Source organism: Candoia aspera, chromosome 1, assembly GCF_035149785.1.
Source record: "Candoia aspera isolate rCanAsp1 chromosome 1, rCanAsp1.hap2, whole genome shotgun sequence".
In the NCBI taxonomy this organism is placed as follows: Eukaryota; Metazoa; Chordata; class Lepidosauria; order Squamata; family Boidae; genus Candoia; species Candoia aspera.
In genome coordinates, this window is record NC_086153.1 from 342758904 (window position 1) to 342786279 (window position 27376).

Sequence of the window (27376 nt, forward strand, 5' to 3'; positions counted from 1 at the left end):
CCCTCCGACGTGCTCCTGCGCTGCTCGGCTCTGCAGGAGGGAGGCGGGGCGGCAGCGGGGGAGGGCTGGCGCGCGCGGGCGCCGGGCGACACGTGGCCCCGGGCGTCGTGCGAACGCGGCGCCGCGGGTTCAGCGGCTTGGCAGCGGGATGATTCTGAGGAAACGCGGACGGCGCGGCAGCTTTGCAGCCGCTGAGCAAAACAAGCATCTCGGAAGAAGACGAGCCCAGAAGGGTTCATCCTAGCCACTGCCCGGCATGGTTATGCTCACGCAACACGTTTGGGTTGCTGAGTTAACCCAGGTTCTGGGCTGACACAGTGCGCTGAAGCATGAACTAACCAAATAGGGCAGTTTTCATGTTTCTCAATTTCTGCAACGTTAAGCTGTGCAGACTTAAACTCCCAGAATTCCCCAGCCAGGGAGTTGACATCTGCACTGCTTAAGGTTGCAGAAACTGAGAAACAATGCCCTAACTGCCTTTTATTGTAAACCGTGCAGAATCCCCCATGAGGGGGAGATGGGCGGTGAATAGATTTATAAATAAATATAAAAACAAATAAAAAGACAAAAAGTCCTATCAAGGTTATGTTTACTGTTGGTTAACTGTTGGTTTTTCTCAGCTGCTATATATGTTATAATTTTCCTGTAGTGCTTTTGTCTTGTTTTAAGTATTGTTAGCTGCCCACACTCATGTACTGGAGATGGGCAGCCATATAAATTCAATTAATAAACCCAGCAGAATCTTCCCTTGGCAGCTGTCTCACCCAGGCAAGGCTGTGGCTGTTTTGCAAATGCCCAGCAGGCGCAGCGTTTCTGCTCCAAAGTGCCTCTCCCTGGCCGAATGCAAAGAATGTCACAGCCCCCACACGTCTACCCGCCTTCTGAGCCTTGCCTTTGGGTCCTGGCAATAATGCCATATAAGCAGTGGAACTGGAGAATGCTGGCCATAAGGAAAGCCACTTTGTTCTACCTGCTAAAAAACCTGGCAGCAGCAGGCCCAGTTTCCTGCCAGAGGAAAACCAGCCTGGCATCTCCCTGACATCAGTGGGAGCTCCAAGCAGGGATGGATCGGGTGGGCTGCAATGCCGCGTTATGCTGTTGAGAGTCCCCTTTGTACGTGCCTTTCCCATGTTAACGGGGCGCTCAAGGGTGGTGCTGAGCCCTTCACCAGACCTGCACACTCTGCAGTCACACGCGAGATCCATGTCCTCGGCTTGGCTCCTGCCAACTTTGGCTCCCTTTCCTGACTGGTGCATCCTCCTGCTGCTCCATTTCAGCAAGGCAGCATCAGCCCCAGAGTGGGAATCAGTCATAAAAATGGAACGACCACTGGGCATCCTGCAAGCAGGTTCCTTCCATCCCCGCAGAATTAATGGAGTGAAAGAGCCAAGCCCTTGGCTCAAGAGACAATGGTCCTGAGCAGGGCCCTTTCGGGGCACGACGGGAAGGAAAGTTTGCCAGCAACCCCGGCAACCTGGAGCCATTTTCAGAGCCAGCCTGGCTCCTCTGAGTGCGCCTGCTGCTGCCCCTGGCAGCTGGGGTCACTCCTGTTAGGTGGCTGGCCTAGTTAATCCGCGACGTCTTTGAAGTGCCCTGAGGAGGCCGGGTTGCCCTTCAGACCTCGGCTGCCCTCCCATCTCACGGCTTCCAAAGTTAGACTCGGATTAGACGTCATGCGATGCGGGTCACTTTCCGTTAGGCTCAAAGGGAACTGCTGACCTGTTGGCTGTTTCCTGCGGCAGGGATTACGGCCAGAGGGCCCTTCCCTCTCTCCCCACCCTCCAGCTGAAGGTGCCCCGGGGATGTCCCGAGGGCTCCTGGGACCGGACCTTGCCCCAGGGCCCTCCGTGAGATTCTGGGAGGCGCCATGTGGGAAGAGCCGAGAAGAGCCCTGCTGAGCTCGCTCTCCACCCGCCTGGGGGGCGCCAGGAAGAGGGCGCAGGCCTTCTGGAGCAGGAATGGCCTGCTGACCCTGTCCGTGCTCTCTGTGGTGACCGGATGCCTCGCGGGATTCCTGCTGCGGATGCTGGAACTCTCCCATCTGGTAGGTGGCAGCCTGCAAGGGGGTCGGCCTCCTGTGGGACGGAGGTGGGCAGTTGCCCATTCTCCCTGGCAAGAGCTGGGCAGGCGCGAAGGAGCAGAGATTCTTACTGGCGTCATGACTGGGGGAGGGAAGCATTCCCCTGTCGGGTGTCCATCTACCAAGGGCTGGGTTTGTTTAAGGCTGTTTTAGCCTTTGGCATTTTCCTACGCTCACAAACAGCTGACGTTTTGACCTTCTGGGCCTTCACGCTAGTTGGTTTTATTCTGAATTATGTAAATGGAATAGATCCTCAAGTAACAGCCAAATGTTCCCCCCTTTAGACGACGGGCCTTTGCTGAGCAGAAGCGCCACCACCACCACCACCCATCTCTGGGTTGGGAGAAAACTGCCGCATGAGACCCCCTGCCCCATCACCCGTCCCTCTCCTGCCTCCGTCCCCAGTGCCTGCAGCCCCCCTCCATTTCCAGGCAGCAGGTGCCAAGCCTCACAGCTTCCCTCTGCAAAGCTGTCCTCAGATGGTCTCCAACAAGGGGGAAAAGGCACCAGTCAGCCTCGCTCCGGGGCTGGGGCAAGATGAAAGTGCATTGTGGGAACATGGCAGAAAAATGAATTTGCCAGGGCGTGTCTGGGCTAAGCTGGAGGGCAAGAGGAGAGTGGAAAGTGCCTGTTCTGCAGTGACTCTCCATCCCTGGTGGGGGCCCTATCCCAGGATGGGCCACTGGCCCCGTCCCTCCCTGGCTGTATTTTAAACAGCCATAAAGAGCATAGCCAGAGGACCACCTGAAGAAGAACCTGTCAGTCCTTGAAATGGCGACAGTTTTGATGTCTGGACGGTCAAGCCTTATCCTGCCTCAGTAATGAGGCCAGCAAGTGGGGCTATCCTTACAGTTTTAATTCTGGACGAATTCCTGAAAGCAATTGGTCCTCTGAGCATCATTTGCTGGGGTAAAAAACGAGCACCAATCGCTCTTAATGCACGGTAGGGCGGGTGCTTTGAACAGCAGGTTTAGTCACCTGCCCAGGTTCGTACGGCTAGGCTCTGTCCCTGTGGCCTGCTAGGCTGTCTCTGACACAGCTCTAGTGCTCTTTCAGAAGAGCGTGAAACCTGTCTCCAAAAACAGCCCATCTGGCTAGTGGCAGGCATGGCGAAGGGACAGGGTTGGGGTGAGATGGAGGGAGCGATCGATAGCCAGCTCCATCCTTGGCTACGATTGCAAAGGTCAATGCTGGCAGTGAACGGCTGTAGCCAGCAGCACCCAGTAAAAATGCCCCCAGTAATACAGATGATCAGAAGGAAAGCCCCACAAAAGCTCTCGCTGGAAGCGGAGGAGAAGACGCCTTGCACTCCTTGGGGGCAGAGCCAGGGACAGGCGGCTGGCGTGGCTCAGCTCTTTCCCCCTTTAACTGGACTCCGTGCTGGGCAGGACGAGCGGAGGGCTCTCCCCGGCTGGCCTCGCTTCCACGCAAGCGCTTACCTGCCACTGTCGGGAGCCCGCGGGGGCCTGGGGACCCCGCTGTGAAGCGCCGGTCGGGCATTAAGGGGGCCTCCGTGGAAGGAGGTCCGTCCCATCTCTCGGGGCGCAGCCGAGCCCAAGCAGCCGGGGAGGGCTGTGCCCAGTGTCTGGGCGGGGCGGGAGGAGGGTGGGGGGCATCCCTGCAGCACCCCCAGTGGCCAGGAGGAGCTGGACGACTCCTGCCACGCCTGCACCATCCGTTCCATAGTCAGGAAAGTGCTAAAATTGGGTCAGAAGAGGGGAAATAGGTTTCAGAACTGGATCAGCCAAACAGGACTCCTGCCTGGCCTGAGGCGGAATGGAGGGCATCATGCAAAGGGGACAGCGTTTAAGAACAGCTGCCCAGGCCGGCTGACGCCACGGTTAGGGGCCACGTGACAAGGAGCCCAAAGGCTTGGATCTTCCAGGCAGCTTTTAGAGAGGGGGCCCAAATAACAAGGCCCACCCCCGCCCAAAGTGTTACGCTGCTGTTTTTAGTGAGTTTGCATATGGACCAGTTTACCTTGTAAAATGGTTTGACGAGCCTATCTCTCAAATACTTACCGTTGCCGTTTTTTAAAAAATTACTTTCTGAAATGCTTTGGGGAGATTCCGCACCCCAGGCTAATATTGTGAAATAATAAAATGCCGAGGTGGATGTTACTGCAAGAAGTCAGTTTGGATGCAGTGGGTGGCGGGTCAGCTGTGCGGGGCCTCCCTCTCCCCCCTCGCCCATGGCTTGGGCCAGGAGCATCTGCAGGGAGGGGGCAAAAGAGTCAAGATGGCAGCCATGGCTGTGTATCTCATGCACGGCACATGCTGAAAAGCGGTGGGACTTCAAACGCCTGTGAAACAGATAGAATTGGGACAAACTGGCTGAAGAGGGTCCGTGTCAGTCTTGGAGACAGAGAGTCAGAAGGGAGGTCACCTTCAGCAAAATGACTGGGATATGGAGAAAACAGCAGGACGAGCATGTGGGCGAACACAACATTAAAGCTGAAAAATGCACCTCCCTGCCTCAGATAATGCGCTTAAGCCGGCTTCCCTTGGAGACCAGGCTGTGGGAAACCCCGGTCAAAGGACGGCAAAACTGGGACAGATTTCCTCCAGCAGGGAACAACCCACTGCCCACTCCCGTACGCAGCCCTGGAAGGCCTGGCTGCAGCCCTCAGAGGTCTGAGCCTCACTTTTCATGGACAAAACTGCTGGATTCCTTGATTGATTTAGTGTCCCGTGTGAACCCGGCCACTTGTTAGTTTGTGGTTCAGTGGACTGCAGTTTGTGAACTCCGTGACATGGGTACATTCCGGCACGGTGTGTGCACATAGCTAGTGGGTGGGTAGGGGTCTGTGCAATGGAGGGGTGCTCACACACATCACCCAAAGACTTGCCCCAGCATTTGGAGTAGCCCCCATGGGTACAAAAGCTGTCCACCCCTGGCACCCCTGCCCACCCCATGGGCACAAGAGCTGCCCACCTCCCAGAGAGGGAGAAATCCCTGTCTGAGAATCACATTTCCAGCCATGTCCAGCTCCTTCAGAAAAACAAGAGGCTGGTGAGCTCAGGGTCTGGGCCAGAGAAAAAATCCTCCTGTCTTTTTACCAGCAATGCCAAAGGGGGGGGGGGGGAACACCATGGAATAAGGTTGGCATGTACCCAGGAAATGACATCCTCCATGACTGTTGCTAACAGATGTGCGTGCTTAAAACTTTTCTTCCCATTTGCTCCTTAAACGGCAGGGAGGAAATTCTCGTGGTGGGCCCTTGATGGTGGGCTTGGCCTGGGACAGTTCTCCTGCTCAGGAGAGTCGGGGGCTGTGACGACACAGCAGCCATCCCTGGGTGGGTACCTGGAAATGTGCTTGAGAATAGATTCCCCCCTCTCTGGAGTTGTTGAGGAAGAAGTTTTGGGCCCCAGCTGCATTTCTGCGCGGAAGCCCCCTGTGGATTCTCCCTGGTAGCCTGGCCTGTTTACTTTCCCCCTGCAGGAGAAGCAATATTTCTCCTTCCCCGGGGAGCTGCTGATGAGGATGCTGAAGATGCTAATCTTACCGCTGATCACCTCCAGGTGAGTGCTGCGTCCCTGGGGCAGGGCAGGTGGCGGGAAGGCGGATCCGCGCCCCTGGGGGGGCCGTGCCAGCGGGAGAGGGGTAATTGCTGCTTTCCACGGAAGAATTAATGAGCGAGCCCCTGGGGAAGCAAACTTTTGAATCGCAGGGGCCGTGATGTTCTTCTGACACAGGTGGTTTTATTTGGTACGAGGGCTTGCCTGATCTTGCCTGTGTAGAGAAAGACTGGAGAGTAAACTAACTAACTTTACTCTTCTTTAAAGTAACTAATCCTAATAGGGCATCTGGAGGACACCAGAGCCCGGGCACCCCCAAGCCCCTTGGGGGCAATGTCCCTGGCATAAGCTGACCATTCTGCCCCTGGTCTCCTGGAGGGTGGGCAGTTAGTGGCCCCAGCTTAAGATCCTGGAGTTGGTAGCCTTACTCCAGTGCACTTTTTCTCAACTGTGGCAACTTGAAGATGCGTGGACTTCAAGCTTTGCTTTGCTGGCTGGGGAATTCTGGGAGTTGAAGTCCACACGTCTTCAAGTTGCCACGGTTGAGAAACACTGCGCTAATGCAGCCTTATTGTTATTCCCCACTGTTCCCCGCCCCAAGATAAAAACCATGCGAGTGAAGAAACATGCAGAGACTCCTGCCCCCCCGTCATATCATGTGATGCCCAACCTTTTGAAACTGACTGAAGCATGCCAAATAGATCCAAAATCCAGGCAATTTGGATCCAGCCTGTCCCTCCCGCACTTGCCTCTAGGCTCTGCAATCTATCTCCTCTTGACGGAGACTGGCTGCAAAGTTGCACTCTCCCGGCAGAAGGGAGCGCTTTTCCTGGTGGTCTCCCTTCTAAGTATCCCTCAGGTTGACCCTGTGCGGCTTCTTGAGGTCAGCCGAGGTCTGCCCCCTCTGCCACCTGCCCGCCTGTGGTTACGTGCGCGAGGCCTCTGGACAAGGGAGTTTCTATTCCCCCCCGACACCCCACCGCTTAGCGTCTCTCTGCTGCCTTTAATTAGCCTCCCTGCCCCTTTGCTCCTAACAAGATCAGCCTCACGGCTGGGGATTAGATCCTGCTGACGAAGGCTGATCGCCTGAGATGACCAGAACCACATCTCACCGATCCAAGCTCCAAAGGGGAGTGCTTTTCTCTCAGGCAGATGCAGGGAGCCTGGGCTTTGCCTGCCCAGGGGGAGCCACCCGGAACCAGTTGTCTTGCCCCCTGTTAGAAGTGAGTGTCCAAATTGAGAGACCGTCCTTCAAAGGGAATGAGGAAGGGGTTGTGGGAGTGGAGACATCAGCCTGCCCGTCCCTCAAGGCTCCCAGAAACATCGGTCGGGCCCCAACAAGAACCTGGAGAACCCGGGAACAGCCCGGCTGGTTCAGCCCCGGGCCTCTGGCCAGCGTTCCCCCAAACATGGTGATGCAGAGGAGGAAATTTTAGGAGGAGATTGAGGCAGCCCTCCCCAAGGTGTCTGCAGGGCATGGTCAAAAGGTCAAGATGGGGGCAGCAGGCAGAGCTTGGATTCCACCATTGCAGCTGCCATCTTCCCTTTTTTGACCATGCCCTGCAGACACGCTGAGCCTTCCTCTCCTGCTGCTGCTCCCATGCACTTAGCACATAGAGGGGGGCGGCCCCCAGCTTGGAGGCAGCCTGTCTCCAGGGCTCATGGCTGTTGCGAGCCTTGTTGGCAGAGTGCTAGAAAGCCTTTGGCCCAGGAGAGATCAGAAAAGTCACACACCAGGCATTTCTATAAACATAATTTTATTTACAGAAAACAAACATATTTAAAGGCTGTTTGCTGAGAGGAGAGATTTCTCTCAGCTGCATTTTCTCTGCAAGCCTACACAGAAGGGAAACTGAAACTAAAACAAGTCCCGGCAAGTTCTTCCCTTAGGCAATGCAACCATTAACACGTGAAAAGGGGACAATTAAATTCAACCTCTTCACCCCGCCAAAATGATTAGTTACCATAGTAACCTTAATCTGTAGTAGAAAACATATTAACACTCCCCTTTTTATACTACAGAATAAGATGCAAACCAATTTGCTTTGTTAACTCTTTGTGTCTTGGTACAGCAAGAGGTTTGGTTAAAATATCAGCAATCATGTCTTTTGATTCACAATATTTCAACATTATTTCTCCTTTGCTTATCATATCTTTGATATATTGATATCTAATATCGATATGTTTTGTCCTATTTTTGCAGGCTTCAGATTTTGCCATAGCAATGCAAGCTTGAGTATCCTCATAAACAGTTATAGGCTGGTTCACTTCCATGCCTATGTCTTTTAACAAATGTTTAAACCATATAACCTCATTACAGGTTTGTGTTAGAGAATAAAACTCTGCTTCTGTAGTGGAAAGAGCAACAAGTGTTTCTTTCTAGAATGCCAGCCTAAGCTTTTGTTGTTGTTTATTCATTTAGTCGCTTCCAACTCTTCGTGACTTCATGGACCAGCCCACGCCAGAGCTTCCTGTCGGTCGTCACCACCCCCAGCTCCCCCAGGGACGAGTCCGTCCCCTCTAGAATATCATCCATCCATCTTGCCTTTGGTCGGCCCCTCTTCCTTTTGCCTTCCACTCTCCCCAGCATCAGCACCTTCTCCAGGGTGTCCTGTCTTCTCATTATGTGGTCAAAGTATTTCAGTTTTGCCTTGAATATCATTCCCTCAAGTGAGCAGTCTGGCTTGATTTCCTGGAGGGTGGACTGGTTTGATCTTCTTGCAGTCCAAGGCACTCTCAGAATTTTCCTCCAACACCACAGTTCAAAAGCATCGATCTTCCTTCGCTCAGCCTTCCTTATGGTCCAGCTCTCGCAGCCATATGTTACTACGGGGAACACCATTGCTTTAACAATGCGGACCTTTGTTGTCAGTGTGATGTCTCTGCTCTTAACTATTTTATTGAGATTGGTCATTGCTCTTCTCCCAAGGATTAAACGTCTTCTGATTTCCTGGCTGCAGTCAGCATCTGCAGTAATCTTCGCACCTAGAAATACAAAGTCTTTCACTGCTTCTACATTTTCTCCCTCTATTTGCCAGTTATCAATCAAGCTGGTTGCCATAATCTTGGTTTTTTTGAGATTTAGCTGCAAGCCAGCTTTTGCACTTTCTTCTTTCACCTTCATCATAAGGCTCCTCAGTTCCTCTTCGCTTTCAGCCATCAAAGTGGTATCATCTGCATATCTGAGATTGTTAATGTTTCTTCCAGTGATTTTAACTCTAGCCTTGGATTCCTCAAGCCCAGCATGTCACATGATGTGTTCTGCATACAAGTTGAATAGGTAGGGTGAGAGTATACAGCCCTGCCATACTCCTTTCCCAATCTTAAACCAGTCCGTTGTTCCATGGTCTGTTCTTACTGTTGCTACTTGGTCATTATACAGATTCTTCAGGAGGCATACAAGATGACTTGGTATCCCCATACCGCTAAGAACTTGCCACAATTTGTTATGGTCCACACAGTCAAAGGCTTGAGAATAGTCAAGAAAACAGAAATAGATGTTTTTCTGAAACTCCCTGGCTTTTTCCATGATCCAGCGGATATTGGCAATTTGGTCCCTAGTTCCTCTGCCTTTTCTAAACGCAGCTTGTACATCTGGCAATTCTCGCTCCATGAATTGCTGAAGTCTACCTTGCAGGATCTTGAGCATTACATTACTGGCATGTGAAATGAGTGCCACTGTTCGATAGTTTGAACATTCTTTAGTGTTTCCCTTTTTTGGTATGGGGATATAAGTTGATTTTTTCCAACCTGATGGCCATTCTTGTGTTTTCCAAATTTGCTGGCATATAGCATGCATTATCTTGACAGCATCATCTTGCAAGATTTTGAACAGTTCAGCTGGGATGCCGTCGTCTCCTGCTGCCTTGTTATTAGCAATGCTTCTTAAGGCCCACTCAACCTCACTCTTCAGGATGTCTGGCTCTAGCTCACTGACCACACCGTCAAAGCTATCCCCGATACTGTTATCCTTCCTATACAGGTCTTCTGTATATTCTTGCCACCTTTTCTTGATCTCTTCTTCTTCTGTTAGGTCCTTGCCATCTTTGTTTTTGATCATATCCATTTTGGCCTGGAATTTACCTCCGATGTTTCTAATTTTCTGGAAGAGGTCTCTTGTCCTTCCTATTCTATTGTCTTCTTCCACTTCCGCCCATTGCTTGTTTAAAAATAATTCCTTATCTCTCTCTGGCTAACCTCTGGAATTTTGCCTTTAATTGGGCATATCTCCCCCTATCACTGTTGCCTTTTGCTTTCCTTCTTTCTTGGGCTACTTCTAGTGTCTCAGCAGACAGCCATTTTGCCTTCTTGGTTTTCTCTTTCTTTGGGATGTATTTTGTTGCCGCCTCCTGAACAATGCTGCCAACTTCTGTCCAGAGTTCTTCCGGGACCCTATCTACTAATTCCAGTCCCTTAAATCTATTCTTCACCTCCACTGCATATTCCTTAGGAATATTAGTGAGCTCATATCTAGCTGATCTGTGGGTCTTCCCTAATCTCTTTAGTCTGATCCTAAATTGTGCAAGAAGAAGTTCGTGATCGGAACTACAGTCAGCTCCGGGTCTTGTTTTTACCGACTGTATAGATGTCCGCCACCTTTGGCTGCAAAGGATGTAGTCAATCTGATTTCGGTGTTGTCCATCTGGTGAAGTCCATGTATAAAGCCATCTCTTAGGTTGTTGGAAGAGAGTGTTTGTTACGCAGAGTGAATTGCTTGGCAAAATTCTATCAGCCTATGTCCTGCTTCGTTTTGTTCTCCCAGGCCATACTTACCTGTAATTCGAGGTGTCATTTGACTGCCCACCTTAGCATTCCAGTCTCCTGTGATGAAAATAACATCTCTTTTAGGCGTGTCGTCCAGTAGGTGCTGCAGATCCTCATAGAACTGCTCTACTTCAGCTTCTTCAGCATCTGTGGTTGGGGCGTATATTTGGATCACTGTGATGTTAGATGGCTTGCCCTGAATTCGAATTGAGATCATTCTATTGTTTTTTGGATTGTATCCAAGCACTGCTTTAGCCACTTTACTATTAATTATGAAGGCTACTCCATTTCTTCTGTGGTCCTCTTGTCCACAGTAGTAGATCTGGTGGTCATTTGATGTGAAGTGGCCCATTTCAGTCCATTTCAGTTCACTGACGCCCAAAATGTCTATCTTTAATCTGGACATCTCACCAATAACCACATCCAATTTGCCCTGGCTCATAGATCTTACATTACAGGTTCCAATGGTGTGTTGATCCTTAGAACATCGGCTTCGCCGTTCACCACCAGCACCGTCGGCCGCTAGCCGTCCTTTCGGCTTTGAGCTAGCTGCATCATCACGTCTGGGGCTACTTGAACTCATCCTCTGTTCCTCCCCAGTAGCATTTTGACCATCTTCCGACCTGGGGGTCTCATCTTCCGATGGGATACCGACATATCTCTGGTTGTACTGATCCATTTAGTTTTCACAGCAAGAATACTGGGGTGGGTTGCCATTACCTTCCCCAGGGATCGCATTTAGTCTGACCACTCTGTCATGACCTTCCGGTCTTGGGTGGCCCTTCACGGTTTAGCTCATGGCGTCATTGAGGTGCTCAAGCTCCAGCACCACGACAAGGTAATGATCCTTTGCTCAAGCAGCCTAAGCTAGACCCAGCAAATTGAATTAAAATCCCAGAAGTGGATTTTCTGTCACTGACATCTGCTCCCCAGTCAGAATCGGCAAAAGCCTGCAATTTCTCTGTTCCACAGGCATTTAGCTTCAGACAATAATTCTTTGTTCCCTGCAAATACCTCATTAACCTCTTCAATGCTGCTTTTCCAGTAGATGTAGTCTTCTCTACCTGTCTACTTAAAATGGCCACAGAATTTGAGATATCTGGGCGAGAATGATTTGCAATGTACAGTAAACTTCCAATTGCAGATCTATATTTCTCTGCCTCAGTTAATTGAGTTTCTCCTATATCTTTCTGAAAATCTGTTATCATCAGAGTAGAGACTGGTTTACAGTCTTGCATATTAAAATCCTCTAGGAGGTTTTGAATTTTACTACGTTGGTTTAACAGAAAGCTACCATCCTTCTCCCTGTGCATTTCTAAACCTAGGTAATTTGTTACAGTTCCAAGGCTTTTTAATGTGAAATGGCTTTTCATGCAGGCTTCAAAATCAAGCCTTTGTTTTTCTGTTGATGTGAACAGCAGCAAATCATCAACATAAATGCACAGATACATACAGCCTTGTTTGTCCTTCTTCATATATACACAGGGATCTGCTTTTCCTTTTTCAAAACCAAAACTCTGCAGTTTTTCATCTACTTTTTGGTTCCAGGATCTAGCAGCTTGTTTTAACCCATAGATTGACTTCTGCAGTTCACAGACTAGATTCTCCCCTTTTTCATAGCCAGGGGGTTGCTGCATGTATAATTTGTGGTCTAAATCACCATAGAGAAATGCAGTTTGAATGTCATAGTGGTTAACTGACATTCCTTTCAGTGCAGCAACTTTTAACAGTAATCTAATTGATTCACCTTTAGTAACTGGTGCAAAAGTCTTGTCAAAGTCTAAATCTTTCCTTTGAGTGAACCCTTTTGCAACCAACCTTGCTTTCTATTTTTGGATTTTGCCATCAGCATCCCTTTTCAGTTTGAAAACCCACCTACAACCTAGACAGCGTTCATTGGGAAGTAGATTTACCAGTTTCCATGTTTTATTTTCTTTCAAAGATGCTAACTCCTGTTGCATGGCAGAATGCCAATTTTGTGCAATCTCAGGTGGTAAAGCATTCACTTGTTCTAAAGACTCAGGTTGTGTGAATATGTGAAAAGCCTTTACTGTTTCAGCCTGAAAACGTGATGGAGGAACGCCTTTATTACTCCTCTGAGATCTGCGAGGTAATACAGGGCTTAAATTTTGACTCCTATCACTTTCCTGAGAAGCATCTGTCTCATCAGACAGATCTTCAGTTTGCTTTTCTGGTTTAATGTCCTCATCAGGCAAAAGATCACCATCAGCAAGTCCTTGCTGTTCTCTTGTGGTGGTCAGATCAACTGGAGAGCTAGAGTTTAATCTCCCCCAGTTTTGTTCAGCAAAAGAAGCGCTTTTGCTAATTATTAATTTCTCTCCCATTATGAACCTGTAGCTCCTCTGGCTTTGTTCATAGCCAACAAAGATGGCTTTCTTTGTTGTGGGGCCTCCTTTCCTTCTCTGTTGTTTTGGAATATAAACCCAAGCAGTGCTACCAAACACTCTAAGATGGTTTACCTTTAGTTTCACACCATAAAACAAATGGAATAGAGTGTCCTGAATCACAGAGTTATACAATCTGTTTTGTACATAACAGGCAGTAGATATGGCCTCTCCCCAATACTCAAAAGATAAATGTGAATCTTTCAGCATGCATTCCATGGCATTTTGCAAGGTTCTGCCCTTTCTTTCAGCAACACCATTTTGCTGAGGGGTGTAAGGGTTAGAAAGAATTTGTTCTATCCCCTTTTCCACTAAGAACCTTTTGAATTTGTGAGAAAGGTATTCTCCTCCTCTGTCACATTGGAGTGCAGATACAGGCCTAGGGATTTTCTATTTGCCCATGTCACAAAACCTTTGAATTTCTCAAATGCCTCATCTTTGTGTTTTAAGATGTAGATAAATGTGTATCTTGAGAAATCATCAATGATGGTCATTGCATACCTTGCTTGTCCAAGACTTGGAGCAAAAGGACCAATAATGTCAGAGTGTACAATTTCCAAAGGTCTAGTTGTAACTCTGTCACTGTGCTTACTCACAGGAGCTTTTAGTGTTTTGCATTTGCAAACTACACAGTCTAAGTATTTATCACAGGGTTTTATCTTTAGGTCAGCACACAGCTGTGGCATTTCTGCTATATACTTGAAATTAGCATGACCAAATCTCCTGTGCATCAGGTGTACACATTGGTCATGATATGGCATGTTGCCAACTGCAGCCTTGCAGCTTGGCTTCCTTGCATTTTGCACAATGTACAAGGAGTCTTTTAACATACCAGTAGCACACAAATTTTCCATTTTTACGTATCTCACAACCATTTTTCTTAAATGTTATGATATACCCTGTTGCAGCCAATTGTGCCACAGATAAAAGGTTTGATTGTAAATTTGGCACATACAACACACCTTTCACAGTTTCTCCCAAGCAGGATAAGTACAAGTCACCTTGTCCCATAATTTTGGTCACAGACCCATCAGCCAAAGATACACTTTGTCTTTCAGTTTTAGACAGTGACACAAAAGCTTGTACAATTACATAAATGACAACTGGCCCCAGAATCTAACACCCATACATCAGAATGACCCTTCTCAGCAACCTGTGCAATTTGGGTTGTCTGAAGAGCCTTCTTCTGTGTTGCCCTTGTGTTCTTCTTCTCTGTCTTTCTACTCTTGGGTCTCAAGGCAGTCTCTTTGCAAATGTCCAGCTGAACCACAAGTGAAGCATCGCTGGCTGGCTAGCGCTGTGGCCTCAGCTTCCTTTCCCTTCTTTTCCCTTGTTTTCTGGTACTGCAGCTTTCCAGAAGAGATGGGGAGGATCTTTCCTCTCTCTTCTCCCATTCAGCGAGTAAGCGCTGTGTAACATACGATGGGGTGAGGTCTGCTTCAGGCATAGCCTCCAGGGTACAAATCAGTGTTCCACGTTTCATTCAGTGAGGACAGGAGGATATATGATTTTTGTGAGAGGTGTAAATTCCATTCCTCTCTCCTGCAACTCAACAAACAGCTGCTGAAGATAATGCAGGTGCTCAGGAAGGCTATCTCCTTCTGCAAGGTAGGCTTTGTACAGCTTTTTTGTCAGGGTAACTTTACTCCCTGATGTTGCCTTTACATACAAGTCTCTCAAAGTGTCCCAAAGTTGCTTTGCAGACTGCATACCTCGCACGTGGACTAGCTGATTGTCCTCAGGATAATCTAGCCCGCTCATCCTGTCTAAGCCATTCAACACTGGGATTTTGGGGGGGTTGCTCACCAATTGGCAGCCAAAGATTCTCTCTGCGAAGATACATCTCCATCTTCAGGGCCCAATTCAAGTAGTTGGTCTCTGATAGGCGCTCCAGAGGCATTGCTGAGGACTGGGAGGTAGCCATGGCTTCCTCCTTCTTTTGCAAGTCACCTCAGCTGGCTTCTTTGTCCTGTAGACCAGCAGTTGCTGGAAAATCTCCAGGCGGCTCCAAAGAAAATCTCCACAGGTCTTTGCTACTTGCCTTTAAATTGTGCATGAGGTGTGGAGCTGATCTCTCTATTCTCTCTGGGTTTTAGTGGGCTTACTGGGTTTACTGGGCTGCTTACTGGGCCCATAACCTGTTGGCAGAGTGCTAGAAAGCATTTGGCCCAGGAGAGATCAGAAAAGTCACACACCAGGCATTTCTATAAAAATAATTTTATTTACAGAAAACAAACATATTTAAAGGCTGTTTGCTGAGAGGAGAGATTTCTCTCAGCTGCATTTTCTCTGCAAGCCTACACAGAAGGGAAACTGAAACTAAAACAAGTCCCGGCAAGTTCTTCCCTTAGGCAATGCAATCATTAACACGTGAAAAGGGGACAATTAAATTCAACCTCTTCACCCGCCCAAAATGATTAGTTACCATAGTAACCTTAATCTGTAGTAGAAAACATATTAACAAGCCTGTCCTCCGGGTTAGGGCTAACCCTAACCCTAACCCATTTGGATCAGAGAGGCAGTGAATGCCAGTGGGGGTCGTACCTCTGGCCTTCAGGGACACCTTGAAGAGAGGTAAAGGGCTGTGAGAAAGGCCTTGGGAGATGGGTTGGGTGAGGAGAGATGCTGTCTAGGGAACGGTCAGATAAGAGAGGGCCTAGCCCACAGGTGCATAATGGACAGAGAAGGAAGCTCAGAAGGGACCCTCCCTAAGTTCTCGGGCTGTAAAGGAGATGACGGGAGAATTTACTTTCAGACTTGCAAGATTCTGTTAATGTAGCTTTACAATAAAGTAGAATTAGCTCATCTGGTTGTGATTCCTATCTGGTCTGCCTGGGAAAGCTGACAAGAGGCCATCTCTTGGTCTGGCTCTGCTGTGTTGTTCTGCCCGGAGCTGGGGAGTGGGAGGTCTTGGAGAAGGTGAGGGGACTGCAGCTGCAAAGGCCCTGGATGAAGCTGTCAGTCCCACTGAGTAGAGCAGACCAGGAAATCCACTCTTCGGGAAGGCTGTAATGAGTTTAATTGAGATTGGCTATAACAATCGTGTGATACTTCCCCCCTCCCTTCTTATAGCTCAAGCTCAGTGAATCAGGAAGGTGTCTGCCTGAGCCACTTCTGAATATTGTCTTGCTTCTTGGGGCTTAAAGAATGTTTCAGCCCCTTTTGCCTGGGTAACAGTTCCTGCATCTTTCCCCCAAGGTCATCTTCCTGACTTCCTATAGAAGCCGTCAGCCTTCCCAGGCGGACCAGACAGGAAACAGGACCAGATGAGCTAATTCTACTTTATTGTGAGGCTACATTGACAGAATCTTGCAAGTCGGAAAGTACAAATCTCCTGAGAAGCTAGGAGGGTCCCTTCTGAGCTTTCTCCACCCATTATGTGGGCTGGGCCCTCTCTTATCTGACTGGTCTCTTGGAAGTGTCTCTTCGCCCGTCTCCCAAGGTCTTTCACACGTACCATTACAGAAGCAGATCCCTTTCAGTCTGGTTTTGAGTGTGGGTGTGGGGCTGAAGCTGCACAGTCACTCTGACTGATGACCTTTGTCACAGCCTGGATGGGGGGAGTGCAGTCCTCCTGGTTTTATGAGACTCCTGACAAAGGCAGGCATGTGCCCTGCTGGCCTTGCTCATGACAGGCCCATCTCCGTGCAGGCAAGAGGGACTGGCTCTGCCATCCTTCCCCCCCCCTTCTCTCTCTGCCTCTTGCAGCTTGATGTCCGGTTTGGCCACCATGGACTCCAAAGTCTGCGGGAAGATGGGCCTTCTCACCATCACCTACTATCTCTGGACCACCTTCATGGCCGTCACCACCGGAATCATCCTGGTGATCAGCATCCACCCGGGCGCTGCTGCCCAGAAGGAAGAGCACTCCGTGGGCAAAGTGGTGCTCAGCTCTGCTGACGCTCTGCTGGACCTGATCAGGTAGCCAGACGCGGCCGCCCTTCCCCTTCCCCAGGCAGCCTTGGCAGCGATTCGGGGAAGCTGTTCTTAAGCACGAGCTTTATGCAGGGATTACCTGAGAGCGTCCAAGGGGCATCACCAGGAAGGGGCAACGACCTGGTGAGGCTGCAGTTTGGCTCAGTGGGAACCTGGCTGACTGCAGGAAGGATTTATCCGCTGCTCTCAACCGCAATTGCTAACCGGGTGAAGAGGCAGCCGGACTTGGGAGGCCAAACTCTGGAGAGAGGTGGCAGAAGAGAGCATGCCCTCCATTATGGGGTGGCTCAGGTTTACTAGGTGTTATCTATATGCCTGCTCCTACAATAATTTAAAAAATAATAATTTCTCCTTGTTGGGTGGTGAGAAGAAGGATCAGACGTGAAGACGGTGAGCAGAAGAAAAGGGTGGAGGGTGGAGGTCCGGGACTTTGACAGGCGTAGTCCTCTGGCTTTAAAGATGTGAGGAATTATGCGTGCAATTTCTTGGAAGACCATGGAGATGCTGGGTTGTGTCCCCCATGGCTGCCTTAGGGCTGGGTGGGGGGTAAATGGGATCTTCTCCAGGGGGATTGTCAGTTGGGGGGGCCTTCGGGGGCCTTTGTTTAATAGTGGAGTCCCTGCTGCTCTCTGAGTTGGGTTGTTGGCTTGCAGACGTCTCATTACCCGACTCGGGAACATCATCAGTGTTGGGGAGGGTGGGGTTTGCTCCCTGTTTATACACAGCAGCTTGCCCTGCCATGTTGTGGGGGGGGGGCTTCTCCTTGGTGGGTCCCTGATTGGGGCATTGTTTTCTGCTTGATAGTTTGTCTCCTTGGTAGTTCCTTAGGGTATCGTTTTCTGCTTGATTCTGCTTGTTTTGAATTGAATCAGGCAGCAAACAACAGCCCAATCAAGGAACTCCCAAGGAGAGAACAACATCCCCCCAACACAAGCAGGGCAAGCCTCGGTGTATAAACCGAGAGCAAGGCCCCCTCCCTCCTCGCACTGAAGATGCTGCCTAGCCTGGCAATGAAACGTCGGCAAGAAAACAGCCAGGCTCAGAGAGCACCAGGACTCCGCAGCTGAACCCTGAGCTGGAGAGATTCTCTTCTGTCGGTGCTTTGTTTAACACAAAGGCAGGACGCATTCTGTCCAGACTAACCTTTGAAAAAATGCTCCTTACTCAATTCCTTTTCCTTTTGCCTTCTGCAGGAATATGTTTCCTTCCAACCTCGTGGAAGCTTCCTTCCAGCAGGTGAGTCCCTGTCCCTGAATGCACCCCAGAGCCCTGGGAAGGCCGACCCAGGCTGGCCCTCTTCACCCCGGGGTCTCAGCTGCCACCCACTTAGATTTGGGGGAGGGGGCTACTGCTGCCGCTGCTGCTGTTCAGAAACCCAGGCCGCCCCAGCCCTGAATTTGAATAGCCACCTTGGGCATGCTGGAACTTCCCTCAAGGGTGAGAGTAAGACACACAAGGAGAAGCAAATCACACACACAGTCCTAGACTGGGAGGGGTCCTCGAGGCCATCTAGCCCACCTCCCTGTTCAGTGCAGGGATCCAACCACTCTCTGACAGGTCACCACCTGTGCCTCTGTTTGAACGCACCTGTGATGGAATGTGAGGGTGGCCTTGGAAAGTGGGGGGGAGATGCCACTTAGAGAATGATCAGGTAAAAGAGAAAAGAGCCCCCAACAGAGTAACGGCCAGAGAAAGAAGTTTAAGAAGGACCTCTGTTAATGCAGCCTTACAATAAAGTACAATCAGCTCATCTCGTCATGTTTCCTGTCTGGTTCACTGGGGAGGGCTGGCAACATCCAATGAGGGGAGCCCACCACCACACTCCCCTCCTCCTCCCTCTCTGTCCTCTTCATCAGCACCCCTGATCAGTTTGGGCTGTGCAAAAATAGAAGCCACTCTGGAGCAGCCTGGAGTGGGGTGGAGTGGAGGACAAGGGAAGAGGCGGGCCTCCCCAGATGAGTCTGCCCCTTCTGCAGCGCTCAGCCAAGCGAGGGTCACAGGCGGCCCCGGTTCTCTTGCTCCTAAGCCTGCAAATGTAGAAGGAGAGTTTCAGCGGTGGCAGCACAGAATCTCTGCCACAACCGTTGGCGCTCTCGCATGCCTTTGCCTTGCTTCCAGTATCGGACTGTCCTCGTCCCGGTGGTGAAATCCCCCGGGATCCCGAAGAAGTTAAGCACGTCTCTGAGTTTCATTTACTTGGTGCCCGATCCCGGGAACCCAGAGATCCAGCACCCCGTGCTCCTCGAGATTACACCCTCGCCGGAAATCACCTACCAGGCCCTGCCCGGAAGCAATAATGAAATGAACGTCTTGGGAATCGTCCTCTTCTCAGCCACGATTGGTACGTGGCCATTGCTAGGGGGAGGGCAGCCCCCGCCTCTGGGCTCACCAGGGTGGAATGGGGGGGGGGGTTGCCCCTTTTCTTCCAACAGAAAGAAGCACCGTGAGTGTCGGGTCTAAGATCAACGACGAGAAACACACCAAGGGTCCATGAAATCAAGAGTGGCGCACATTTGTTAATACGTAAGACGAGGCGTCGGTCTCCTCCAAGTCTGGATGTCATCGCCCAGAAGCTGTGCTGGTGGGGATTATGGGTGCTGAAGTCCAACCCTTCTTGAGGCTGGTAGATTGGCAGCAACATTGATACAGATATTCATAAGGAAGAAGTCCTATCTTAGAGCAAAGAACCACGCTGAGACGGTACCTTGGTCTCTAGTGTTTATTGAACTACTCTAGTGGACAGGAAATCCTGCCAAACTGGAAGGCCGTGGGAAACCCAGACAGATATACCCCAAAACTCAAGGCGGGTCTGCTTGGGGTTCTTTGAAGGGAGGTTCCAAGCCTCTAAACTACGCATACATTTTTCCCCCTGGATAGGGGCCCCCTCCTGCTCACCATCCGTACTCATGACAGAAGGTCTCTTTCAACTCATCTCAACAATTATGCCTTGTTTTGCTAGCTTTTATCTTGTGGCATCTTAATAATGGAGGGGAAGATGCCTTGAGTGGTGCTCAGCTCTTGACTTTGTGAAATTTTTGTGGCAATGGTGTGGAAGGGAATTGCCATCACTTTCTGGGCTGTTTTTCCTCTGCTCCACTGGGCCTGTGGCTGGGGACTCCCTAGTGGTCTCCCACCCGAGGATGGACTGGGCTGACGTGGCCCTGCTTCTCCTTGCAGGCCTCCTTCTGGGGAAGATGGGTGAGCGTGGGGCCCCCCTGGTTAATGTGTGCCAGTGCCTGAACGAGGCTGTGATGAAGATTGTGGCCATGGCAACATGGTAAGTCTGAGCCACCGGGCCCACCTGCGTTGCCCCCCGCCGTCCAACCTGACAGCCAGCTCAAGTGCCCACTCTGCCAGCCTTTCCAGCTTCCCCAGGTCCTCTAGTCGTGTTAGGGGTCTCAGCCACAGCACTGAAAGTGGGGGGAAGGCCAGGGCAGCCCCCAGCCCCTTTCACTGGGGCCTCTGAGGTCAGCTTGCGGAAGCCGTCCACTCCTTACGCAGCCCCGATCCTTTCCAGAGCTGGTGTCCCAGTGTAGCACTGGGGCACCTGCAGGGAAGGGACCTGCCAGCCAGGCAGGTCGGAGGTTTCCGGCTGGCCCTTGGAAAAGCTGCAGCTTTCCTGCCCTTCCTTTCCTATGCTGAGTCCGCTCAGGGCTTGTGATGGCATGTGAGAAGGACCTGGGAAGGTGGGGGAGAGATGCCGCCTAGGGAACGCCCAGACAAGAGGGAAAGGAGCCCCCAGCAGAGTAACAGCCGGAGGAAGGACCCGCCCTGACCACTCAGGCGGTCAACAGGGAGGGCGGGAGATTCTGTCAATGCAGCCTTGCCATGAAGTAGAATCCGCTTGTCTTGCCCTGTTTCCCAACTGGTTCACCTGGGAGGGTGGACAGGGCTTTTGTGCTGGAGGAGTTTCCCACCCAAAGGTAGCAAGAGGAGGCCCTTCCCTTTTGCTCCAGCTGAGGATCATGATCAAGGCTGCCCCTCTTTCCTAGCCCAAATACATTATTTTGCCTGGTGGAGTTCCCATGGAGTTATTGTGCTGTTCTTGGGCAAACGTTGCTTCTCTTCCCTTGCCCAGCTGCGCAACCTCCTGGGCAGCAAGAGGGATCTTCTTAACTCCCAGAAGATCGGGAGGAGGAGGAGGTCCTCAAGGCCATTAGTCAGGACTTCTGGTGGGGCCAAGAAGCCCATGGAGCTCAGGACAGTCAGAATGAATATACCAGGGTGGGGGCAAGTCATCTGCAGGATCCTCCCAAGAAAGGGCTGGATGCAAGAGGCAGCATCAGACTTGCCCTGGGGACCCCAGGTGGACCACTGTGAAGAAGAGGAGGCTGCAGATGTGGTGACCATCAGGGGCCTTTGGCATCCTGGCTGCTGTGGGCTGGGCCTCAGGGGAGGTGCTTAGGGCCCTGGACCTGGCCAGCCCACCCTCTCCCTCCTGTGCCAGCCTGCCCCCCGGCCTGGCCCAGCACCTCCGCCTCTGGCTCCCCTGGCCCCAGGGGTTCAGCCTGTCCTCACACCCCCTCTTCCCCTTGTGCGGCGGAGGGGACAACCCTCTTCACACACCCTTCGCAAATTCCGCTGTGTCCTGCGCAGGTACTTTCCTTTTGGGATTGTCTTCTTGATTGCCGGGAAGATCTTGGAGATGGAAAACCCGACTATGACGGGCAAGAAACTGGGCCTCTATGCCATGACGGTGGTGATCGGGCTGGCCATCCATGGCCTTTGCTTCCTGCCCCTCCTCTTCCTGCTCTTTACTCGGAAAAACCCCTTCTCCTTCATCCGGGGGATCCTCCAAGCCCTGCTGATTGCCCTGGCGACCTCATCCAGGTAGGAAGCCCCAGAGGGGCAGCCAACCAGCTGGCCAGGCGGGCTGCACTGGTTCCACGGGGCCCTTTGGTGCTCCCTGCTTCCCATAGGGCACAGCAGGTGTGATGCTGCCCCCTTGAAGGACCCACGGCTGCCCTGGCATCTCCAAGGGCAGCAAATGGAGAGACCTGACTTGACCCCCCCACCCCTGTGGTCTTTCAGTAGCTTTCACTTCAGATGAAGCTCCCATGTTTAGAGGCAGTTTACCCATGAAAGCCAGATCCTGAGGACAAATATGAAGGGAGTCTCGCTGTGTTCTTGTCCAAGGGCAGCATTTCTGGGAGCATCTCACTAGCGCATCAGGATGGTGGAGGAAGTTGGGTGGTCTCATCCAGCAGAGCTCCCTGCACAGCCTTTGTCCTTCCACCCCCCTTGAAGCTCTTGCAGGGGAACTCTGGGGTGGGGGAGGAATCTTTTGGCTTTCTACTTCACACCAAGTGACCTTCCTACATTTTGTTCCTGTGGCTTAAAGGCATCTGCACATCGTAGGAAGTGCCAGGGCTACCATGGGTTGGTTGCTGTCAAAAGCTAAGCAGGGTCAGCTCTGGTTGCACCTTGGATGAGGGACCACTAGGGAATCCTAGAGCTGCAGGTTAAACCAGGGCAAGGACTATTTCCCCCGTGCTGCCTAAACAACCACACAAGCAAATCCTGAATCTTGAGAACGGAGGGTGGACACGCACAGACACCTCCCGAGCCACCGTCTGTCTGCACAGGAGTTGTGTTCACGACGCTGCCGGTTCCGCAGCCCTGGCTCTTTCCGCCTTTCGTGCTGCGGGACACGCGCTTCCTCTAGCAAGCACCCTCTTTCTCCCAGTTCAGCCACGCTGCCCATCACCCTGCGGTGCCTTCTGGAGAACAACGGGATTGACAAGCGGATCGCCCGTTTTGTCCTCCCGGTCGGAGCAACGATCAACATGGACGGGACTGCGCTCTATGAGGCGGTGGCCGCCATCTTCATTGCCCAGGTGAACGAGTACGACCTCGACTTGGGACAGCTCATCACCATCAGGTAAGCATCGTCTGCTCCTCTGCCCAGCCAGCGGCTCAGCCCTCTGAATGTGCGGATGCCAAGTCGATGATGCCATGTTTTGCTGCAGTCCGTAGCGGCTGCCTCCCAACCAAAGTCTTCCAGTGTCCCTAAGAGGGAAGGGTGAAGAAGAGCAAGAAGACTGGGGGGCCAGGTTCCCACTGTGGCAAACCGAGGGGATTGTGGGTTAAAGTGTGGCGGGAACCAAACCATTGTCTCGCTGTGTGGTTCCACTAACCCATCACGTTAAGCCTAATTGTGGCTTGCCTGAGTGCTGCAAAGCATCAAAAGTGTCTGCAAGGTGTGTTCCAAAAAGTCAAGATTGGAGCCGTGATTGTGCAATTGGAGCCCCGCCTGGTTTTTACGTGCAGCGCCACCATCTTGATGGTTTGCATCTGCAGACACCGCTGGTTCCAATTGTTCTTTTGTGACCCGAGTTTAGGAGTTAGTGTGGTGTGTAAATCCAGTCTCCATGGACACCATTTGGAAGTGCTGGCAGGTTTATCTGGAAGAGCCGAGAGGTCACCATAGTGCCACACCAGAATATATTTGGTTGGTCTTTGGGTTAATGTTCTGCGTGAATCGGTCAGCTCTGGCGTGCTCAGCAGCCTGCAGCTGAGCATTATTTGGCTCGGCTTTAAGGGAAGGGCTGAGTGGGGCTGCTGAGGGTCTCTCTCATCTTGGGGTAGCTGCCGGTCCCAACCCCAGCCCTCTGCCTCTTTACCTCCCGCACAGCATCACCGCCACGGCAGCGAGCATCGGGGCCGCTGGGATTCCCCAGTCGGGCCTCGTCACCATGGTCATCGTGCTCACCTCTGTCGGCCTCCCCACGGAAGACATCACGCTGATCATTGCCATCGACTGGGCCCTGTAAGTCCGCCCTCTTCTGGCCCTGGGGCTTCTGCACGTATCCGAAAGTTCCCGCGGATTGCAGCCTGTGGGAATGGGACAGAGAAAGAAGATACGTAGCCTGGGGTTGAGCTGGGTTGTTCTTGGTGCTCTCTGAGCATGGTTGTTTGCTTGCGGACGTTTCACGGCCCAACTAGGAACATCATCAGTATAAACAGGCAGCAACCCCACGCTGATGACGTCACCCACCAAAGCAAATATTTGTCACTTAGTTGGGTCCTGCAAGCAAACGATGAAGAGCTCCATGGGACAAAGAGAGCTAAGCCAAACTCTGGAAACTCTTCTCCCATGGAGCAAGCATTGGGTGGAGGACCTTCCTTCCTTCCTTCCTTCCTTCCTTCCTTCCTTCCTTCCTTCCTTCCTTCCTTCCTTCCGTCCGTCCTTCCGTCCTTCCTTCCTTCCCCCTCCGTTCTGAGATCATTTTCAGCACATGTGGCAAAGTTTTGCGCCCCCCCCCCAATTTTAATTCCACTGTGCGAAGGGCCTGGATTCATCCCCAGATGGCCTTGTTCTGTCACTCTCCCTGGTTCAGCCCAACTGCCCAGACCATCTGGATTGACTGAAGCAGCTCTGCTCTTTGGACAGGGTTTGCCCCAGGAAGGGTCTCGGGCAGAAACGCACGGCGCACGGTTCAATAAACCGGCTGCTTCCATCATCCTGCCCCCCTCCCAGGGGGTCTTGGGGGGTCTCCTGGCCAAAAGGATGGGGAACCTTGCCTGACTTTCCTGCATCAGCCTGAAGAACCCAGTGGCCAACTCTGCAATGCTGGGCAGTGTGCGTGTGTGCGTGCGTGTTGTGTGGCTTTGCAGGAGCCCCTGTTAAATGATGAACTACAGGAATTGGGTAGATTTGGAAGCAGACGAGGAGCTGTTTCTGTCTGGCCCAAGGGTGTCCGCAGGGTATGATCAAAAGGCCGAGATGGCAGCCACAACCATGTGAATGAAGCTCTGGCTGTTGTTTGTGCGCCATCATGACTTTTTTGACCATCCCTTGCGGACCTCCTGGTCTGGGCTCAGGTGATCCCCAGCCTGGCAGGAACCAGCTTTGATGCCTCTTGGAGGACAGGCCTGGGTAGATGTGGGAACTCCAGATGCTCCTTCAAGGGGCCCTTCTGAACGGGGCACTTCGGATCCGTTCCCCTGCCCCCTGGGTCCCCTGGGAGAGAGGGTCTCCTAACCAATCCTCTGCGCTTCCCTCCCCTAGGGACCGACTACGAACCATGACCAATGTCCTGGGCGATGCCCTGGCCACCGGGATCATAGCTCATGTCTTTCGGAAGGACTTTGCACCAAAGGTAGCCCAAGAAGGGGTTGGACCAGAAGGTGGTTGGGCGCCCAGGGAGGATGCGCATTTTATTCACTTCCTCCCTTTCTTTCCACCCCAAAGGACCCCGAGGACGAGAGGCTGGTCTGGGCAGAGACCGCCTTTCCCCATCCGCAGGACCACGTGGCGCAAGGGTCGGAGGAGGCCTTGCCTGGGCAAAGTGGCCACTGCATCTGCCAGGTGTAACAGCCACAGCTCCCACCACCCAGGACATAGGGGGTGGATGGTGCTGCGGTCGGCTGCTCCTTGATGCTCCAGGACTCCCACACACAAAAGCCCCACTGAGTACCAAGGCCCTTGTGGGGTTTGCCCTGCGGAAAAGCCAGGAACCCCAAGGAGGAAGGACGACCTTCTTCTCCTGTGGGAGAGGGAGGACCACCCACTGCCTCCAACTCTGCCCAGCACTTCCAGAAATAGGGAAATCCCCCAGGATAAAGCCCAGATTGGAGGCCACCTGTGAAGAAGAGGCTGCAGGTGCTTTCTGAAAACCAGCTCCATATGATAATATGAGCACTGGGGGCAGTTTGGCCGTTTGGACTCTTGACAGCTCCTTTTTAATCTATTTTCTCTTGGGATGACAAAGGCCTTACTTTTTATCGGCTTTCTCAGTATTTATCCCTGAGACATCTTCTAACAGACCAACCAAGCTTCCGGTTCTGAAAGCTAGAGGGGTCTTTTCTAAGCAGGGGAGATGTCCTAACTTAGAGCGAAGAACCACGCTGAGACAGTATCTTGGTCTCTAGTGTTTATTGTCCTACTCTCATAGACAGAAAATCCTGCCAAACTGAAAGGCCGTGGGAAACCCCCACAGATAAACCCAGCACTCAAGGCGGGTCTGCTCTGAGTTTCTTTGAAGGACAGTTCAAAGCCTCTAAACTACGCATGCATTTTCCCCCCTGGATAGGGGCCCCCTTCTGCTCACCATCCATACTCATGACAGATGCCACAAAAGAAGGTGCATTTTTGCTAGGTGGCCCCAGCCCTTTCAGGGTTCATGCCCCAAGTGGGCCTCGCCAAGTCCTTCCCCCGAAGGACCCTCTGGTGCCAGCATGTCCTTGATTGCACAAGCCTGCTCACACACACACACACACATCCTGACCCACCGGTAGCAGAGGCCGAGAACTGTGAGTCCAGACACCATGGACAGTCCCCATGGAAAGTGCAAGCAGGGAGAGAAGGCAGTGCCAGGAGGGACTTAATGAGCCACACGGTTCTGGCTGGGCACACACTGAGAGGGCTACAGGGAAGAATCTCTGGGTGGTGTTTGAGGAATGGGGCAGTGCAGAGCAATGTGCGAGGGCTGCCTCAGATGTTTCTCAATCCTTGTGTGGAAGAACTGCCACCCCATCACTGCCACAGAGGGGGGAATGCTCGTCGGCAGCCCCGGGTGTTTTATGCAGCAAGTCACATCCATTGCTGATGGGAAATAGTACCTGCGCACAACCAGCATCGCTGACTCCTGGAAGAGACACCTCTCACCGCAGTTCTTGCCTTTGCAAGTAAAACCAAGCCCAGGATCCACTCTGGCCCCAAGCAGGAACTCTTAGGTGGCTCTTTCAGCAAGACATGAAGGGGATCATGAGCTGGCTGGCTGCAAAGGAAGACCCACCATTTTGTGCCCCCAGGCCAGAAAGCCGGTCTCCTCCACCTGTGTAAGAGAAGACATTGGGCCGGGGATGGGAGAGTCAGAACAGAGCAGATCTCCCAGACTTTTTTCCCTCCTAAGGTTTTGGACACTTCAACTGCATGTTGGCTCTGCACAGGCCATGGGAAATGTCCATGGATCTGGTTGGTGCATTTTCTTTCTTTGGTTAAAATAGGGGCCTCAGAGCGCAGTAGCTGCATTTATGGAGCCAAGGGGTGTTCCCTGCTGAAACAAGAACCAGCAGGTGGAAGCTCTGCAAAGAGAGATCTGAACTTGAACTAAGGAGGACTTTCCTGACTGTGAGAGCTGTGAAGCAGTGGAGCAGCCTCCCTCCTGGAGCCATGGGGGCTCCATCCCTGGAGGGCTTCAAGGAAAGGCTGGACGGCCATTTGTCCAGAATGGCCTGAGGATTCCTGCACTGTGCAGAGGACTGGACTAGGAGACCTCCAAGGTGTCTCCTGACCCTAGGATTCTATGAAGGCATTGCTTAATTCTGCAGTGTCTTTGCTCCATTGGAAGGAGGCAAAGGGCCCTGAAATCTCAAGCAGAACCACCTTGTCTCTCATTTCCAGTATTTTGAGTGATAGAAGGGGTAAATTATTCAATAGACAGGGAGCAACCATTCTGATGGTACGTAACTTCATTAAACCACTGCTTTTTAACCTGCCCCTTCCTTTTTTTCATCTTTGCCCCAACAACATTGCGGAATGTTGTGCCGAGCTGACCCTCACTCTAGAAAATGGTTTGCCCCTGCCAGCTTACAGAAATGACCCTGATCAAGCTAACCTTTTGGCCCTTGGTATTGCTATCCCACTTGATGGAGTCTGCAATTTTGGCTGAACTTCACAATGATCTGATATAAATGTTGGAATTATCAGGGGTCAACTCAGCATT

General features: G+C 51.7%; 1 protein-coding gene across 1 annotated transcript; it reads left to right on the forward strand.

Annotated features, from left to right (window-relative positions):
* Positions 1 to 1867: 1867 nt before the first annotated feature.
* LOC134487695 (excitatory amino acid transporter 5-like) lies at positions 1868 to 25023 on the forward strand. The gene is made up of 11 exons (XM_063289643.1): positions 1868 to 2044; positions 5525 to 5604; positions 16479 to 16691; positions 17900 to 17942; positions 18825 to 19047; positions 19884 to 19983; positions 21303 to 21536; positions 22393 to 22587; positions 23341 to 23475; positions 24718 to 24808; positions 24901 to 25023. The coding sequence occupies exons 1-11, from the start codon at positions 1868 to 1870 to the stop codon at positions 25021 to 25023; spliced, it is 1614 nt and encodes a 537-aa protein (XP_063145713.1).
* Positions 25024 to 27376: the final 2353 nt, after the last annotated feature.